The 19105-nt window shown below is 46.6% G+C and overlaps 1 protein-coding gene across 1 annotated transcript; it reads left to right on the top strand.

Annotated features, from left to right (window-relative positions):
• Positions 1-2335: 2335 nt before the first annotated feature.
• On the top strand, positions 2336-18223 carry LOC150015672 (ubiquitin-like protein 7). Its single transcript, XM_090270020.1, has 9 exons — positions 2336-2547; positions 5628-5710; positions 6477-6561; positions 7114-7171; positions 8056-8189; positions 8451-8500; positions 8744-8911; positions 9477-9599; positions 17103-18223. Exons 1-9 carry the CDS (start codon positions 2376-2378, stop codon positions 17142-17144), a joined length of 915 nt encoding a protein of 304 aa, XP_090126146.1. The 5' UTR covers positions 2336-2375; the 3' UTR covers positions 17145-18223.
• Positions 18224-19105: the final 882 nt, after the last annotated feature.

The following is a 19105-nucleotide window of genomic DNA, read 5'->3' as shown; positions in this document are numbered from 1 at the left end:
CCTTCCCCAAGTTAGGGAAGTTCTGCTTCATTATTTTTTCACATAATATTTCAATTTCTAGTTCTTCTTCACTCTCTGGCAATCCTATTAACCAAACGTTCGATCGCTTATAGCTGTCCTCACTTTCCTCACTTTTTGTTTCCTCTTTCTGCACTGGTTGTCTGTTTGTTCCTTCCCTGTGTTCTGGTTTGTTGATTTGATCTTTGGATTTTATTTCCTCACCACTTGTCTCATATGTGTTTTCATTCATTTCAATATGAGTAGCTTTCGTTCCTTCCCTGTCTTGTTCCAAATCTTTTGTTAATTCTGTAAGCCACCTTATCACTATAGCTCTGAACTGAGCCTCCGAAAGGTTTTTTATTTGTTCCTCTGTCAGGTCTCTCTCTCTCATCTGCTGCCTGGTGAGCTGCGTCACCAGGATTTCAATCGTTGCCTGCCTCATTCTAACAGATTTGTGTTTAGCTTTCTTCCCGGGCAGGCTATAGGGGGCGGAGCCCCGTGCACTTGTCACTGCCCAGCGACCGGCAGCGATCAGTGACCGGTGGCGATCGGCGACCTTTTTTGCCACTCTGTGGCTCTGTGTGGGGACAGGGGTCCAAGATGGATTCCTGCTGTTACTCACCGCCGAGAGACCGGGAGGCTCCTTCCCCACAGCCTCACCGTCCAAGGCAATGGGGGGGGGGGTCTGCCTTCCCCAGCGTTGGAATCGGGAGCTGCCGGGTCTCAACTGCAGCTGGGATTGCTCCCCTGGCATTTCTCGCAGTACCGCCGCTGTTCCCGCTGCTACCGCGGACAGCTCAGCCAACCCTTCCGTCCGGATTCTGATCTCGCCCCTCCTACCCGTCCAGACGAGCACCGCTGGTTTATAACTTCATACGTTGGGCTTCCATGTAGTTTTATTTTCTGGAATTTCTAGTTATCTTTTGTTTTGAGGTAGTTGTATTCCTTCTTAGTTGTAGAGGGAGACCCAGCGTGTCAGTCTAAGCCTCCATCTCGGCCGGAAGTCAAAGCTGGTTCTTTTAAAGAGTCAACAAAAGTAACAACCCTTTGGGTAGATGGACTTAAAAAAAAAGGAGAGAAAACTTAAAGGACTAAAAAAAATGAAAGTGGAGACATTACTAGCAGTCTTACAGAAATATAATAGAGACTAAGAACAATTGTCTCCCACAAAATGGATAAACTAAATGAAATGGACATATTTCTAGAAATGCAGAACCTACCAAGGCTAAATCACAGAGAAATGGAAAAATTTAATAGGACTAGCACTAGTTAAGAGGTTTCACCAGTAATCAAAAACCTACCAACGATATAAAGCCCTGGACCTGATGACATCACTGGTGAATCTACCAAATGTTTCAAGAAGTAATAGTACCAATTCTTTTCAAAAGTTTTCCAAAAAGTTAAAGAGGAAGGAACACTTCCTCACTCATTTTACAAGGGCAGGATTACCCTGATACCAAAGCCAGACAGAAAACAAAAGAAACCTACAACCCTTATGAACATTGATACAAAAATCCTCAACAAAATACTAGCAAACAAATTTCATCAATTTATTAAAAAGCTACTACATGGGAAGAGGTGGGATTTATTCCTGGAATGCAAGGATGTTACATCGTTTGAAAATTTATCAATATACCATATCAGCAAAATGTAAGGAAAACACATGAGCATCTCAATATAGAAAAGGCATTGACAGAATTCAAAGTTCTCTCAAGGTAAAAAACAACAAATTAGTAATAGAAGGCAACTACTACCTCAAAATAACAAATGGGGCCTTCTTAACTATTACCTGTGCACTCACAGGGAAATTGGTTCAGATTTTCTGAGCACATACCAAGATGAAAATTCCACCTTCTCACAGCAGAGCAATGATGGGGCGCTGAGTGCTCCCTACAGGTCATTGAGGCTCTAACACTCACCCCACCTGAGGAGGCAGCATCTTGCTCCTGCTTATAAGCTCAGAGGGAGCCGTGTTCACTCAGGCCAGCCTACCCTCTGACAACCACAGCCTTCAAGGGCCAAACCACTGAGCTGGACATTAGCGAGGATGCCTGGCAGCAGATGTCCTCCCCGCCTCCTAGGCCAACCCTTTCATGGGCTCAGGGGAGTGGATCTGAGGCCCTGAGAGGGGGTCAGGACTACCGCGGATCCCAGTTCGCGGGGTTCTCCCGTGGAAGTGCAGGGGAGGAGTGACGAAGGTTCTCCTGGCGGTGGGCACTGCGCCCCCCTTGGGTAGCCCGGAGGCGAGAAAGCCTAGGAGAGGCGGGGGAGGGGCGGGGTGGGGTCATGCATCTGACTCCGCCTCTTCGCGCTGGTATCAGTCTGTACTCTGGTGCCGGCTCAGTCTAGGCTGCTCGCCGCTCTGGGACCGCGGGATGACACCGCCTCCGCCCGGATGCACCGCCCTCGGCATCCAGCCCGCCCGCATCCCAGGCAGGCAGCCTCGGCCCGGGCTGCTGCTGCGGCTGCTACTGCTGTTGCTCTGGGTGGCCGCCGACACCCGCGGCCACCCGAGGAGCGGACCCCGCATCTCTGCTGTCTGGAACGGTGGGTGGTGCGGCGGGTAGATCGCTGGTCCGTGGGGTGGGTGACGAGTGTGCGACACCCGTGCGAGTGCGAGTGCGTGTGTGCGCGAGCCTCTGCGGGTCCCGGGCTGACCTCGCGAGGAGTGTGCGGGTCTGGGTGAGTGTGAGTGTGCACAGTGACACGCTGGAGTGGCTGGAACGCTGCGGGGAGCTGGCGGGGGCCTGGAGCTGCGGCTAAGTCGCTCCAAGTGCGCCCACAGCTGGGAGCCGCAGCGCCGGGGCACAGGCGGAGGGAGCGGGCCCCTCTAGCCACCCAGACGCTCTCAGTCCTTCAGCGCTGGGCCACTGGTCAAGACCCTTTCTCGGGGCTGGGACCTCCACCCTTGTCCCCCTTCCTGAGCTGCGGGCTCTGCTGTCGCACGGGGGCTTCGGCTAGGCCGGGAGGTGCGGGTGCGGGGGGGCGTGGACACCTTGCTGGCCCTACAGGATAAGTGACAAAATTAGCATTTTATAGATGAGGAAAGAGAGGGTTAGAAAGGTGTTTATTCAAGGTCACCTACTTAGAAAATGAATTCAAGAGCTGGGATGTGAATGCAGTTTTTCCTGGCTCAAGAGCCGGTGATCTTTTCCCTGGGCTGGCTCTCCAAAAGGTGAGATTAACGCAGAGATGTCAGGGAGACAACCAGGACTCTTAGCTGATTATCGCTTTAAGATATTAAGAATCCTTTTCTTCCCCACGTCTACATGGAGATTTAACTCATTTTATTGATTGATTTTTAGAGACAGTGGGGAAAGGGGAGAGAAGAGAGAAAGATCGATTGTTCCATTTATTGGGGCATTCATTGGTTGAGTCTTGTATGTGCCGTGACCAGGGGTCAAACCTGCAACCTCGGCAAATCCAGACCATGCTCTAATCACCTGAACTATCCAGCCAGGGCCTGGACATTTATTTTAGAAACAAACGAACTTTTATTTTTATTTTTAATTGTATTATCCTCACAATAGGCACACTTTTAGAAAACACTGTTATGATGTGATTTTTAATACTTCCTTTTTTTAAAGATTTTATTTATTTATTCTTAGAGAGAGGTGAAGGGGTGAAGAAAGAGAGGGAGAGAAACATCAATTTGTGGTTGCCTCTCGCACACTCACAACTGGGGACCAGGCCCACAGCCGACGTGCCCTGACTGGGAATCAAACCAGTAACCCTTTGGCTTGCAGACTGGTGCTCAATCCACTGAGCCACACCAGCCAGGGCAAAACAAATGGACTTTTAATTGGGAAGTAAAGACAGGCTTTTAGATCTGAAAAGTAACTGCCTTCTGATGGCATTTTAGATATTTTATCCTTGAGTGTTCTTCCAGAAGGAAGCAATTTCCTTTTTTTCCCTTTGCATTTTATTTATTTTTTTATCTACATTATTTTTTATTGTCTTTTTTCCATTACCATTTATTCCCACCCGCCCACCCACCCCCATACCCTCTCCCTCTTCCACCTCCACCCACCCTCCAGGAAGCTCATGTTTTGATCTCCCATTAGATTAGCACCTGTAGGAGAAGAAGCTGTCAGACCTTCCCTTCCCACCTAGATCTCTTTGGTGGTTTTCTGTGGACGGTCACAAATCCCTTCAGGATCTCCGCAGCCTGCCGTTTGAGCAGGGGTGTGTTCCCCAGTCTCCAGTCACAAGAGAAGACTTGCTGTTCCTTCAGAGGACCTCATTTTATTCCTCCATGCCTTTACGCGTGTTCTCGCGTAAGGTTGGACTACCTTCTCTCCCTGGAAACATCAGCTCTACCTTAAATACCCTCTCAAATGGTCTCTCCTGGGAGACAGCTCTTTGTCCTAGCTGTCCCTGTTAGTAATGGCTGTCTGTCTTCTATTCCTAGTGCCCCAGCTGGGATCTGCGCCTCCACCGAGGTCGTCAGCATGGTATTTAGTAATTGTATGGTTTTTGTTCGACCTAGTCTCGTTTCTCCTGCTGTCCTAAGAGTTCCTTGTTGTCACGGACTCTTTATTCTTTACACTCTTGCGCCTTGCCCCAAACCAGGCATGGAGTAAATGCTTGAATGAATAAATTAGGTAATTTGCTTAAGGTGAATTTTTTTCAGGAGAGTTAATCCTCACAATTAGTATAGGTAAGGATGTGGTTCCACTTGGAGCCACAGGGGGGCCATCCCCTTGCTTGGAAATGGTGTTCCTGCAGTTGGGCAGGAAGTACACAGTCTACCGGATCACAAGTTGAGGGTAACCACACTTTAAAAGTGTGACCCAGGGTGAACTTACCTACTCCCCTTTCTTTTACCCACATTTCTTCACCTATGAAATGGGCTGATAGCCTAGATAGTAAAGTAACTAAGTAACACCAAGACAGCTGCTAAACTTTCCCATATGTATATATCAATCTTAGTGTCCAAAAATCAAAAAGGAACACTTGATATCCAGTAGGTGGTGAAAGTTTGTTAAAGAGCCCCAGAAGGACAGTGTGTTTTCTTGGTCCCTCTTGTAACTTTTTTAAATTCAAAAATAATACTAAGGAAGCCTGAAAGAAGGTATCAGAGAAAACAATTACCCCGGATCCTGTCACCATACTAAGTGCTGTTCTTTCCCTTGTGCCCCCCGCCCCGCCCCACCCCCGCGCCTTGGAACCACATGCACCCTGACGCGTTTTATGTGGTTTTATTAGAGGACGCACATACAACTTTGTGTTCTATTTCTGTTAACATATTGTGTCAACGTAGCTCCCTATTGTTCAGGTGGCTTTTGCAGCACTTAGTACTTTAAATCACTGTCTGAAAACTACTGAGTTGGTTATACCTTCCTCCTTTTCAAATGTGAGCAGTCTGGAATTCCTGCAGTGGGACGTTGATCAGAGCATTCTCTTTCATGAGATAAGATTCCTCTCTGCTGGAACTTGACTTTGATTATCTACTGAAGATGCTTAACAGAGTGGGTTTTTCTGAATGGGCATTCACATTCTTAGTGGGGTGACGAAGGAGGGAACCTGCAGACCAAGCTGCACCTGGCCATGTGCTGAAATGCTGTTCTGTGTCTGCAGTACGGGCAGGGCTTGGGCTGTAGGGTAACTGTGTGTCTTGTCCACAGAACCTGTGGACAAAGTGGCTGCCCTGCGGGAGTTCCGGGTGCTGCACACTGCCTTGCACAGCAGCTCCTCCTACAGGGAGGCGGTGAGTGTGTGCTGCAGCCCCTGCCTGAGACTTGCCAGACCTGCAGGAGAGAGTGAGTGCTGGAGAGTGGTGTAGAGTGGGAGCTGGGAGCCCGTTGCCATGGCTACCAAGAGTTCCTCCGGGAGTTTTTGCTGTGTCTGTGGGTCTTGCCCCAAAGAGGCTGCCTCAGCTAAGTAGCGTTGATTTCCATCTCATAATAATGATACAGCCTCTCCTGATATTGGCCGCACAGAATGCATATGATTACAGCCAAAGGATCCACATATGGTCTCTGCTGGGCGTCATTCTTGGAATTTGGCCAAACTGCCTGCTCGCTGCCCCTCACCCGGATTTCCTCACTGGGAAATGCACTGATGTCTCTCTGTAGGAGAGTTGATAAGCAAAATTGATACAGCTGCAAACTTCCCGATATATAAGAACATGAAATTATAATTGTATGGAGATTAAAAAGGACTCTTGGGACCTAGAGAAACCTTTGTTATTGGCTTGTAATGAGAGCTTTTATTTTGGAAGCTTTAGGAGTGTAGATGGGGGAAGGGCTAGAGATTGAAGGTTTATTATGATACTGCCTTTAAAAAAAAAAATTGTTTGCTTCCCCTGCAGTAAGCCAGGATCTCAGGGAAGAAAAAGGTTCCTCTGATTCCTGAGGCTGTTGTTCCATTGTGGTGGTGTATGTGCAGGCACTTAAAGGGAGCAAGTACTTGAGTAGAGTGAGGGAGCCTGCAGATGGGTTGAGCTCAGCCCACCCTCCCCATTTCTCCTGCAGGTCTTTAAGATGCTGAGCAATAAGGAGTCTCTGGATCAGATCATTGTGGCCACCCCAGGCCTCAGCAGTGACCCCATTGCTCTTGGTAAGTACAGAGCCGAACTTGAGGAAATAGCAGTTGTTGGAGAAGCAGAAACCAGAAGAAGGCAATCACGCTAAAGAGACTTGGACCATCTTTTTGAGAATCACTGGTCTTGTGTGGGGGCGGGGAGAACCAAGATGTGTTCTACATACCCAGCCCTCCAAGAGCTGTCAGCCCCTCAGCCTAACTAATACCATCAGTGAAACTGTGAGGGTGTCAGATGAGGGCAGTGGTTAGCCCAAACTGCAGCAATCAGGGAAGACTTCTCGAACACCTTGATAGATCAGGGAAGAACCCAGAGATAATGCGGGGGAAAGGCCGGCATGTTGGTACACGGTACATGACTTCACTGCAGGGTGAGGTGAGGTGGTGAGCAGGGAACAAGATGGAGAGCACTCAGTTGTGCTGCTTGGTGCTTTCTTTCTTCCCGTTCTTACGTGGGGTGCTTTGTGGTCCTGTGTCCCTGTTGAGCCAGTTGCTCTGAGGCCCAGCACCTCTTCTCCCTCCTGGATCTGGCTGGGTTTCAGTCTCTGAGGTGAGTCTTGTTCTCCTTAGGGGTTCTCCAGGACAAGGACCTTTTCTCTGTGTTTGCCGATCCCAACATGCTTGATACGTATGTAAGCCCGTCTTCTTAAAGAGTACCCTATCTCTCCTCATACGGTAGGGCCAGAGCCTACCTGTTGCCCCGAGTTCGGCTCCTGGAGCCCAGTCCCTGACTACCCCGAAGTCTTCCTTCTAAATATGTCAGGACAGCCCTGGCTGCTGTGGCTCAGTGGATTGAGTGTCGGCCTGCGAGTCAAGTGTCGCTGGTTCGATTCCCAGTCAGGGCACATTACTATGTTCCACGTCAGGTCCCCAGCTGGGGGCGGGAGTCAGAGGCAACCACACAGTGAAAAAATAAATAAATAAATATGTCAGGAGGTGTGAATGAGCAGGGTGCTATGAGGGAACGACAAGCCCAAGGGCAGGAACACATACTGCTGTGGAGGTGAAGCAGGGTTGGAGGGAGGTGGCCTCATGGGCTGGGCTCAGTTTGGCTCTCATTCAGTAGCTATGAAGGATCCTTGGAAGGATGTGAAGCTGGGGAAGGAAGCAGGTGCATAGATCCCTGTAGTTTGGAGCTCGACAGGGCAGCAGAGGTTATGTCTCTTATTTTGCAAGTGAAGAAAAAAGCTTTCCCCCCACCCCCCAAGGGAAGAGAGGGGACCCGGGAAGTAGTGGTAGAGTGGAGACCAGAGACTGATCCCTGAGCCTCCCAGGCTGTCCTATCCCATAATGCCGAGGGGAAGGGGAAGCGTTGACAATGGATCCCAGGACTGAAGGCTAGGCGCAGAGCAGAGGAGGACAGGGCCAACAGGAAGGAGGTGCTGAGGACTAAGGAACTTAAGGGCAGGCGCAAGGGGCTTGATATTTCTGAGGGCCACCCAGACTTTTGTCATGGCGAGGGCGCTCTCTCCTTCCTACTCACCCTTGGGTTTCTTCCTGACCCTGTTCCAGGTTGGTCCCTGCTCACCCAGCCCTAGTCAATGCCATTGTCCTGGTTTTGCACTCGGTGGCAGGCAGTACGGCACTACCGGGGGCGGACTCGTCTTCCCGGAGCACGCCCTCCAGCTCGTACCGGGACATGCCAGGTGAGTCCCAGGAGAGCTGTCGTGCAGGTCCCCTCAGGAGCCGGCAGTGGCCCAGGAAAATGCTTCGCTCAGCAGCTATGTATAGCACTGGCAGAGGGTGTTCCTCGGGAACTCTCGGTTTGAGTCAGAGAGTGCATCTGTCCTGTAATTTTCCAAGAGGAGAGATGAAAATATGAATTTGGAGCGTATCTGAGCTGAGATTCTGAAGCTACGCCTGTGCCTTTCTGTTCCTCCTCCTGAAATCTGTTCTCCCTCCTCCAGGTGGCTTCCTGTTTGAAGGGCTCTCTGATGATGAGGACGACTTTCACCCAGTAAGTGGCGCGGCTGCCTGCCCTCTGGGGAATGTGGTCCCACGGATGCACCCTCCTTGGGGCCTGGGGCTCAAGCTGCGAGGTGGTCATAGGCCCTTTGGTGGCCAAGTCTGTGGCATGCTATTGCTTTCTGAACCTGGCAGCTTGGGGAGTCTTCGCAAGAACTGTACATGGGATGGGGGTGGGGTTATCTGGGACTGTCACGGGGCCCCTTCCCTGATTCTGGGTGCCTCCCTTCTCCAGAGGGCCAGGTCCACGCCCTCTAGCAGCACCTCCAGCTCCCGCCCAGCCTCCCTGGGGTACACTGGAGCTGCTGGACCCCGGCCCATCACCCAGAGCGAGCTGGCCACTGCCCTGGCTCTGGCCAGCACTCCAGAGAGCAGCTCTCACACGCCGACTCCTGGCACCCAGGTATGGCGAGGGGGCAGGAAGGTGGAGGCTGGGCCCCCAGGGGAGAAGCTCCCTGGCGGTGGGTGGATTTGCCCTTGCTGAGCCTGGCATCTGGTTTGCGCTGAACTCTGCCTGAAACTTCGAGGGTTTCTCACTGCGAGACCTTTCTCTCACTTGCCTTTAGGGCTCAGAAGTCCAGGGTGTGGCACAGTCCTGACCGACTCCTTCTCCTGAGTAGTTCAGGAGAACCCTCCCTCACATAAAGTGCGCCTCCCCATCCCTGGCAGGGCCCAGCCCTCCATGGCTTAAGTATTTCTAGTGATAGTCACTCCAGTTTCCAGAACTAGGGTCCTAGCCTAGGTTGGGGGCTCGATTCCATTTCCCTGGAGCAGAAGAGAAGGGAGCATTTCCTGCCCGTCTGATGAGCCTTTAGGTACCTCTGTGTGTTTGTCTCATGCAGGCCCCTGTTGGAAGGTGGTAGTTGGGCACCCCGGGGGCACCGTGGGGTGATATGACAGCAGTGGGTATGTGCTGGGAGATTGAGATGGCTCTGAGGCTGGCCCTGACCACTGGTTTGTCTCACTAGGGCCATTCCTCTGGGACCTCACCAATGTCCGCTGGTGTCCAGTCAGGGACGCCCATCACCAATGACCTCTTCAGCCAAGCCCTGCAGCATGCCCTGCAGGCCTCTGGGCAGCCCAGCCTTCAGGTCAGTCTTCCCCACTCCTGGTGCCCATGCGGCTGTCCTGGGCACTTAGGATACCGAGCTTTCTTCTGCCCTCTGGAGGGCCTTCCTACTTGGCATGCTTCACTCTAGGAACAGCAGGGGCATGGCAGTGTAACCAGAGGAGGCTCCCCACAAGGGCAGTTGTCCCTGTGACTTCTACCCCTGCACGCAGCGGCCGTGGCCTGACTCCACGGACCGCCTGGCTTGGATGTTTATAGCAGTGTTGGTCCATTCATTCACTCCATGAGCGCCGCCTGAGCACTGAGCGTGTAAATGCTGAGCCTGGGCCTGGGTCCGGTTCCTGGGCTAGAGATGCGCCATCCTCATTTCTGCCAGAGGGGCGTGGGGTGTCAGGCAGTTAGTTACTGAACTTGGGGAGAACAGGGCTAGAAGCCTGGCCCAGGCTTGAGGTGAGGGTCTAGGTCAGGCAAAACTTCTGAGGAAGGGGTGTTTAAGCTGCTTGTCAAAAGTATTAGTTAGAGGTCAGCCAGGCAGGGGGTGGGGGGGGGCGGTTGTTCACGGTGGAGGCATGGTGTGCAGGCACGTGTGGAGGGACGTGTGACATTCTGAGAACTACAAGGCTCAAGGCAGTGTCCTAGTGGAGAAGATTCTGAGATGTGGAGCCAGAGAGGAGAACAGGTGCCTGCCTGCATGTGAGGAGCAGAGGGCCTGGGCAGGGTGGTCTCTAGGGAGCTGTGGAGGGTCAAACAGGAGTGACACCATCTGCTCTGCTTCATGGCACGCTCACCTCAGTAGCCAAGAAGAAGATCCATGGGATTGGGTCTTATTGCATGTCTCCATGCACAGCTGTCTGCTTCCCTGTTGCCTTTGGGCTCACAGGGAGCATGGGGCTGAGTGTCATTTCTGAAACTCGGCAGGGTCAGTAAGCCAGGAAGTGGTAGAGGCTGGGTTTAAGCTCGTGTCGTTTTGTCAGGTGGACATGAGGTTGTGCTCAGAGGTCCCACGCCTCCCACTAGGGCCTCCTTGGCATTGCCTGAGAAACCATTCTGGGCACTGCTTGAGAGGGCAGGTGGGGTTTTTCAGCCTTCTTTACTCTCGTGGTGGTCCTGAATATGGTCCACAGGCTGTATGTGCAGACTTGGCTCTCGGGGTCGGAGGCGTGAAGTTAGCAGAGTGCCACTGGGAGTCTTCCCCACTCCCTTCCTAAATGGCAGCAGGAGGAAATATTGGACTGAGCACGTGCAAGGCTGGCAAGGTAACTGGATAGCAGTACCTGATTTGTGTGGGACTAAGTGAAGTCAGGACATGTACCATAGGGATCAGAATAGCGGCAGGGGTAAGGTGTTGGCCAAAGAAGCCTGTCATGTAGTTGGGGAAAAGAGGGATTGTTTGGAAGTTGGACCCTCCTGGAGTGTGTTAGTATTTGGGAAGGTGATCGGTCATCTTACATCCAAAACTAATACAATCTCAGGGACAGGAGGGGATGCACTCTTGCCCTCCTGGTGAACACACTGGCTGGTGCACTCATGGCACCTTGTGGCCCTAGAAGCCGCATGGCCAAAGGTGGCACTGGTTCCACAGTAAGGAGCCTGAAGCTGAACTGCAACCAGAACAAACTTAGCTTCCTGGATAATCGCTCAGCAGCCACCTGCAGTTCCCAAATGATGTTACTTTAATTGGGAGCAGGAGGTCTGACGCTGCCTTGGTTTTGTTCTGGCTGAGGACAGCTGGGCTTTCCCTGGGTTTTCCTGAACTGATGGGCTTTGAGACATGAATCTGCCATTCTTCCAGATCTTGCAGCATCTGAATAAAAACCTCTTTCCTTTCTCACCAGCCTCTGCCTCTGGAGTTGCCTATTGGTGGCATTGGGTAGCCAAACCTCACTTTGGTTTGGTAACAATATGAGGTGTACAGTAGTCAAATTCGAAGAGATGGAAAGTTGAATGGTGGCTGCCAGGCATTGGAAGGCAGTTATTGATTAGTGGAGTCAGAGTTTTAGTTTGGTATGATGAGAAAGTTCTGAAAATTAAAAGTATGTTGGCTGCACAATAATGTGAGTGTACTTATTGCCACTGAACTGTACCCTTAAAAATGGTTAAAATGATATGTATATTTTACCACAATAAAAAAAAAAAAAACATAGGAGAACCTCTAAAAAATAAAAAAGGGAACATATCAAACTCTAAATGAATCCACCCACCCAACACTGTGCTGGAACTCCTCCAACCCTTAACTTGACTGGAGGTTATTCTATGAGTAGAGATTAGGAGTCCACTAAAATGAATGTAAAATATAAAGATATGTCTTGTGGCATATGTGGGTGTCTTCCTTTTCTTGGATGCTGAAATAAAAATAGACAAAGAAGAAATTACTACCTTTATGGCTGAAGATTTGTTTCACAAGTGTTCAAGTGCCTATTTTATGCAAGGCATTATTCCAGAAGCTGTGGAAATGTGAGAATGAATCATATACAAGAAGTTCATCATCTGGAAGAGGGTATGTCTATGCATGAATTTTTTCATGGATAATTTTAATACCAGATAAAATATGAAATATACTCTTTTCTGTGCCCTCAAAGCACCCTGTAGTTCTCTCAATTATTCTATGTGTTTCACTGTTTTGTCATTAGCTTCCTTTTTTTTCTCCCACACTATGGTGGATTGTGTTGATGGTCCAATTCATCATCCTGCCTGTACCCAGGCCCTTCACCACATAACTGCAGTGCCTGCCCACCAAGAGTGGAGTAACCTGCCCACCCTTTATTCTAGCTGCCACCATGTGACTTGCTTTGGCCAACAGAATGTTAGCATTCATGGTGGAAGCAAAGACTTGAAATGGACTTGGACGCTGGCGCTCCCCTTTTGCACCTCTGCTGTCATAATGAGAACATGTCTGAGCTAGCTGTTGGAGAATGACAGACACATGTGGCAGAGCTGTGTCTCCTGAACCACCCTAGTGGAAGACAGCCTAGGTTAGCTATCTGTCAGACATGTGAGTGAGCCCAGCCCAAAAAAAAGTGTACAAATTGTGTTTATACAACTTGATGAATTTTCACAAAGTGAGTACATCTATTTAATCATTACCCAGATAAAAAACTAGAACATTAATAACACTTCAGAAGTACCTTGCATGCCCCTTCCCAGTTGCTACCTACCTCCTCCTCTGAATGTAACCGTTATCTTGACATCTAATACCATAGATTATTTTTTGGACTTCTAAGACTATACATAGTCTTTTGTGTCTGGTTTCTTTCCTTAAGGATTATATTAATGAGAGTCTTTCAGGTTGTTGTGAATTGCAGTACAGTATTCCCTCACTTATTGCGGGTATTACGTTCTAGACGCCCCCCCTATCCCCGTAACAGATGAAAATCCGCGAAGTAGGAACCTCACATTTATTTTAGTATTTATATATATGTTAAGGTTTTATAAACCCTTCCCACACACTTATAAACCATTCCCAGTCCATTATTAACCTTTCCCACTCCCTTATTAACTTTTTCCACACTTTTATAAACACTACTTATATTCTTAAACATATTCTACACTCTTAGACCTATGTAACTTTAACAACATATATATACAGTACCGCAAAATCCCATGATATAGCGAAAAATCCGTGATAAATAATTAAATATAATATTTTTTTAAATCCCACAATACAGTGAGGCCGCAATAAGTGAACCGTGATATAGAGAGTGACTACTGTAGTTCCTTTACTTTTATTGCTTTATAGTATAGCATGGGATGGATATAATACAACATATTTATTAATTCTATGTTGATGTACATTTGCATTATTTCCCAGTTAGAACTAATGATAATAATGCTGCAGTGAATATTCTTATATATCATGAGCATATGTATACTTTCTGTTGTATACATTGTTAGGAGTTGAACTGCCAGGATATAGGATATGTTCAGCTTAATATATATTGCCAAACAGACTTCCCAAATAGCTGTACCAATATACACTCCCAGCAGAAATATATGAGTCCTACTTTCTCCACATCCTTGTCAACACTTGATCGTGTCAGTCTTTTTAATTTATTCTGATAGGTGTGTAGTAACACCTTTTTTTTTTTTTTAAGATTTTTATTTATTTACTTTTAGAGAGAGGAGAAGGGAGGGAGAAAGAGAGGAAGAGAAACATCAATCCCAGGCATATGCCCTGAGTAGGAATTGAACCAGCGACCCTTTGATTCACAGGCCAGCGCTCAACGCCACTGAGCCACACCAGCCAGGACTTATTTTTGTTTCAATCTGCATATTTATTATGACTAATGAGCATGAGTGCATTTTCTTTTTTTCATAATTGAGATTTTAATGGTTGTTTTAGGATAAGTACACAGACATTTTAATTTGTATACAATTCTTAACATACATACCAAAAACCTAAAAAGTCATATAGTTGTGATTCCTTTCTAAAAGTTATTCCAGTGACTTTCCAGCTTAAATTTGGGTCTAATTTTCCTTACTAGAGTATCAAATATCAATATCTTCAAATGCTGAATCACTGTTATATCAAAACCCCACTAATCCACAATTTAATGTAATATACACTACATAATCAAATTATGAATCTTTCACAGCACATTAATAAAGTCACATCCTGGCTGGTGTGGCTCAGTGGATTGGACACCAAGACCGTGAAGCATAAGGTCGTCAGTTTGATTACCAGTCAGGGCACATGCCTGGGTTGTGGGCCAGGTCCCCTGGTTGGGGGCATGCGAGAGGCAATCGCACACACCAGTGTTTATCTCCCTCTCTTTCTCCCTCCCTTCCCCCTCTCTAAAAAATAAATGAATAAAATACTTTGAAAATAAATAAATAAATAAATAAATAAAGTTACTAGGAAAATTGGACTACCACACCAAAAACATTACAGACTGCACAAAATTTTGACTGAGCCAAGATCAAGGAGTGGTTTTCTTTAGGAAACAATTCTACCAAAAACACGGGAATAGAGTAACTTAAAATGTTTTCACTTATTTCTTCTTTTCTTCCCTGGAACCAGATACTGAGTTGAACCTTCAAGAAATAATGAAGAGCTTTGGAAATGATAAACATATGAATAATTGTCAGACTACTATTTCTTCTTGGTTTCATTAGAATATATATGGCTATTTAAAAATAATGTGGACTTTTTTCTTTTCTATGCTCTGGAACATTCTAAGTAGCTTTGAAGGTTTGGTAGATTGTCCTGTGAATCTATATGGGCCCATGACTTTTTGAGGAGTAACTCTAATTGGTTTACATTCTTAAAAATATTTTCTTTACTTATTTTTAGAGAGAGGGGAAGGGAGAAATAGAGTGAGAGAATCATCGATTGGTTGCCTCTCACATGCCCCCAACTGGGTCGGGCCCACAACCCAGACATGTGCCCTGACAGGAATCGAACCAGTGACCTTTTGGTTCCCAGGCCTACACTCAATCCACTGAGCCACCCAGCCAGGGCTATATTTTTATATTTACTAATGATGCAGGCATTTCGGGGGTCTGGAGACCCAAGGGTCTACTGTGGGTTCTTGACTTCAACAAGCTAGAAACAATTAAAATTTGAGCCAGCATTAAGTTTAAAGTGAAAGTGAGTTTATTAGTGAAGCAGTGAGACAGGGAGAGGGCTACTCTACAGACAGAGCAGCCTCCTTTAGCAGTATCTGGTTCTTTGATTGAGGTTCACTTAATCTGGGGGTAGGCTACTCAATAATGGAGAGGAATATTCAGGATCTTTTTGGGAAAGGGATGATGACTTCTCAGAGAAGCTCTGTCAGCCATTTTGTGTGCTTATATGGGCTTTCACTTTTCAATCATGCAAGCCTGGGATGTGTTGTTTAGCGCCCAAATGTATTGCAATCAGTGTATAATGAGGCTAAATTAGTCTCCATGTTGGATTGAGCTGGTCTCTGCTGGTTTTAAGCCATAAATACAGTGGGGGGTGGTCTGATTTCTTGTTGATAGTTCCTGTAGCTTTTTTTTTTAATTGTTGTTCAGTTACAGTTGTTCTAATTTCTCCTTAGAGCTTTTTTCAGTTGCAGCTGTTTAACTACATACCCTATCTCACTAGTGTCAAATTAGGTAAATAACACTTCCCTGGGAAAATATCTATTTAATTTAGCTTTTCAAAAATGTTTTTAGATTTGTGAAAAGTAGTATCCAAATATTTTTAAATTTTTCTTCTGTTTCAATGGTTATTTTCTCATCATTTCTTATCTTACATATTCATTTTCCTTTTTGCTCTTGATTAGATTAGCTATGGTTTTCAATTGATGGATATTTTTTCTAAGAACCAGCAGTTAGATTTATTTACAGTTTTAAGATTTTTTTTCTGTTTTCTCACTTATTGATTTCTGCTTATATCTATATTAGTTCCTTCATTCTGCTTTCTTTTGGTTTACTTTGCTTTTTAATTGATAATTTTACTGATACAAGTATTTAATGTAATACATATTCTTCTAACTGCTTTTGCAGTATCTCATAGATTTGTATAAGCTGAGTGTCCACTATTGCTTTTTTATGAAAAGCTGCAATTTTGGTTTGTATTACCTTATTCACTAAGAGTTGCTTAATAGAGAGTTTAAAAATTTCTAGGTAGAAGGGTCTTTTTGCTTTTAATTTTGTTACTAATTTATAATTTTATTGCATTATAATCAGAGAATGTTGCTTGTACTATTGCTATTTTTTTAAGTTATTGAGATTTTATTTGTGACCTAACGTATCATCAGTTTTTATGAATGTAGTCCCTGCTCAGGTCCATCAGGTATCAGACCTTTCCTCAGTGTTTCCCCTATCAGGATAGGGTCCTCCCCTCCTGGGGGTAACTCTAGCTGATGTTGGTATTTGATCCCCTTTAGGACCAGGCTGCACTCCTCTCTTCCACAGAACATACTCACCTCCACCCCTCAGTTCAGATGTTAGCTCTGGAGCAGGCTCTGCAGGTGTCAGCTGTCAGATATTTATCTCTCTATTTACATATAAATTGAAGTTTGAGGTATTCTCTATCTCTTAGGATGCTATAGGTGAGGGCTGGGTGATTTAATTTGCTTTCATTGTTGATTGTGTGGCTTTGGAGGATTATGAAGAGATTTTACCATCTGCCCTTATTCTATAGGAATCATGAAGTTTTGTGCTTTATTCTTTTAATCATATATACTTTTCTTTGCTGCTTTTTCTTCACTCCTGCCTTCCATTGGCTTAATCAAATTTCTCCTTTGCCCTTCCCTTCAGATGGATATCAGAGTCTCAGTTCTATTTCTGTTCTTTTACTTATAACCCATGCACATTTAGCTTAGCAAAGCTCTAAGTTCCTCAGTATTGCCCTGGCTGGTGGGGCTCAGTGGATTAAGTGCTGGCCTGTAAACCGAAAGCTTGCTGGTTCAATTCTTCGTCAGGGCACATACCCAGGTTGTACATTCAATCCCTGGTTGGGGCGAGTATGAGAAGGTAACTGATCAATGTTTTTCTTTCACATTAATGTTTCTCTCTCTTTCTCTTTCTTTCCTCTTTCTTTATAAGTAATGAAAAGGGAGACCCAAGATGGCAGAGGAGTAAGTGGAAGCTACACTAACCTCCTCCCAGGACCAAACTGGAATTACAACTAAATTAAAGAAAAAATCATCCTGAATAACCAACTGAACACTAGCTGCAGAAAAGCCTTATAACCAAGGATATACAGAAGAAACCATTTCACCACAACATGACTAGTAAGGAGTGTGGAAGAGGCAGGAGACGGCTGGCTGGGCTCACATGGGTGGCAGCTGAAGTTCCAGAGGGATAGTTTCATGGCTGGGGGATTCCCCCTGAGAAGTGTGAGGTTTAAATCCCAAGTTGGGCTCCGCAGCCAAGAGCACCAGAACCAGGAAAGGAACCTAAATAATATCTGGCTATGAAAAGCAGCAAGGTTTCTATCCACCTGGGAGAGATGGCTAAAAGTGCAAAGAGCCTCTTAAATGGTCAACACATAAAATCTGGTTTGTAGCCACTTACCCTGTCTCTGGAAGAGGGAGAACAGAGTGGACTGGAGATGAGTGAGGCGGGTCTGGGACTGGTGACTCTGGGAAGAAAACTGAAGGAACAGCTGCCAGGATCCCTGTGCTGAGTCATTCCCCATACCACAGAAGCCATCATTCTCAGACAGAGCACTACCCTCCAGGTGGCATCGGACTGAGGGAAAACAGTAACTCCACCCACAAGAATTACTCTGTGTGGGGAACCGCTCCTTGTGGTTTCAGGAATTGTAACCCAGGCCGTGAGCCAGACTTTCCCCACCCTGGGACGTCTTTAAGTTTCAACAGAACACTGGAAGGCTGTACGGGAGACATGACTGAAGGCCATTCAGAGGATTTCCATGGGAATTGGATTTAAAGAATGCTTATTATGCTTTGGAGCTTGCTCTGCTTTTCTTATCTCTCAGTTAACTATAAACAATCTCTAGCAAGGAATATATGAAACCTTGCATCTAACGCCAGTGTGGCATCAAGATGTTTAATAGACCCTGACACAGACTGGTCACTGTGCCCTCTATATTGATACTTGTAATCTGTAATTGTCAACTGGAATCCAGGTGCCTAAAAGCTATTGATGATTTATGAATTTTGACCTTGTATCTCCCATGCATACCTTTCTCAATAAAAAACATGAGACAGAGGTGTTGCACTTTCTCCACTAGAGGGAACAGCTGCCTCCCTTACCCCCCCAGACAAAATACAGTGTCCTGGATAAGTTTGTTCCACCATGGTTGTGAACCCTCTGCTGGACAGAGTAGTTTCCAACCAAGCCGGGGCGTTGGAGGCAGCTCCACCTCAACTCTGCCCCACCCTTTGGATCTTAAGCCAGGCTGCTGAGTACAGCATGAGGCTATATCATCAATTAAATTTAACAACCAAAGCAGATCTCTGGGAGCCCTGAGACTTTAGCTGACCCTCACGCGGGGCCAGTGCTGGTAAAAACCGGCCTTGGTGCACAGCCTGGTACTTTCTGCACCCTCCTAGGCCCAGCAGATAAAGCCACAAGCAGTGGATCAAATGATAACTCCAAACAGGTTGCCCAAGGCCAGTCACAAGTAGTGTCTGACCAAATAGTCTTTGCAGCAAATACAGAGAAACAAATACAAAGAAGCAGTCAAAATGAAGACACAAAAAACAGACCCCAAATGAAAGAATAAGAGAAATATTCGGAAGAAGAACTAGATGAAATGGAGGCAAGCAGTTTATCCAATAGAGGACTTCCAGCCAAGATGGAGCCATAGGTAGACACACTTTGCCTCCTTGCACAACAATGAGGGACTACAACTAACCTAAAAAAAAAAAAAAAAGAAGAAGAAGAAGAAAGAAAGAAAGAAAGACAGAAAGAAAGACAGAAAGAAAAGAAAAGGCGACCAGAACTGCCAGTAAATCGAACTGTATGGAAGTTCAACAACCAAGAATTTAAAGAAGAAATATTCATTCAGATGGTGCCACAAAGTGGTGAAACAGGTCACCCTGCACTGATGAATACCTAAGGCTCCAACTCTTACAATGTACTAGTGTA

Source organism: Furipterus horrens, unplaced genomic scaffold (genome assembly GCF_987537825.1).
Source record: "Furipterus horrens unplaced genomic scaffold, mFurHor1.1.pri manual_scaffold_3, whole genome shotgun sequence".
Taxonomy (NCBI): domain Eukaryota; kingdom Metazoa; phylum Chordata; class Mammalia; order Chiroptera; family Furipteridae; genus Furipterus; species Furipterus horrens.
This window is presented reverse-complemented; position numbering and strand designations above follow the sequence as displayed.

Bases quoted from the DNA above. Each gene is read 5' to 3' on its own strand.
- LOC150015672 (XM_090270020.1), top strand. From the start codon at position 2,376: ATGACACCGCCTCCGCCCGGATGCACCGCCCTCGGCATCCAGCCCGCC. The intron at 5,711-6,476 runs GTGAGTGTGTGC...TTTCTCCTGCAG, and splicing joins GCTCCTCCTACAGGGAGGCG to GTCTTTAAGATGCTGAGCAA. The intron at 8,912-9,476 runs GTATGGCGAGGG...TTGTCTCACTAG, and splicing joins CGCCGACTCCTGGCACCCAG to GGCCATTCCTCTGGGACCTC.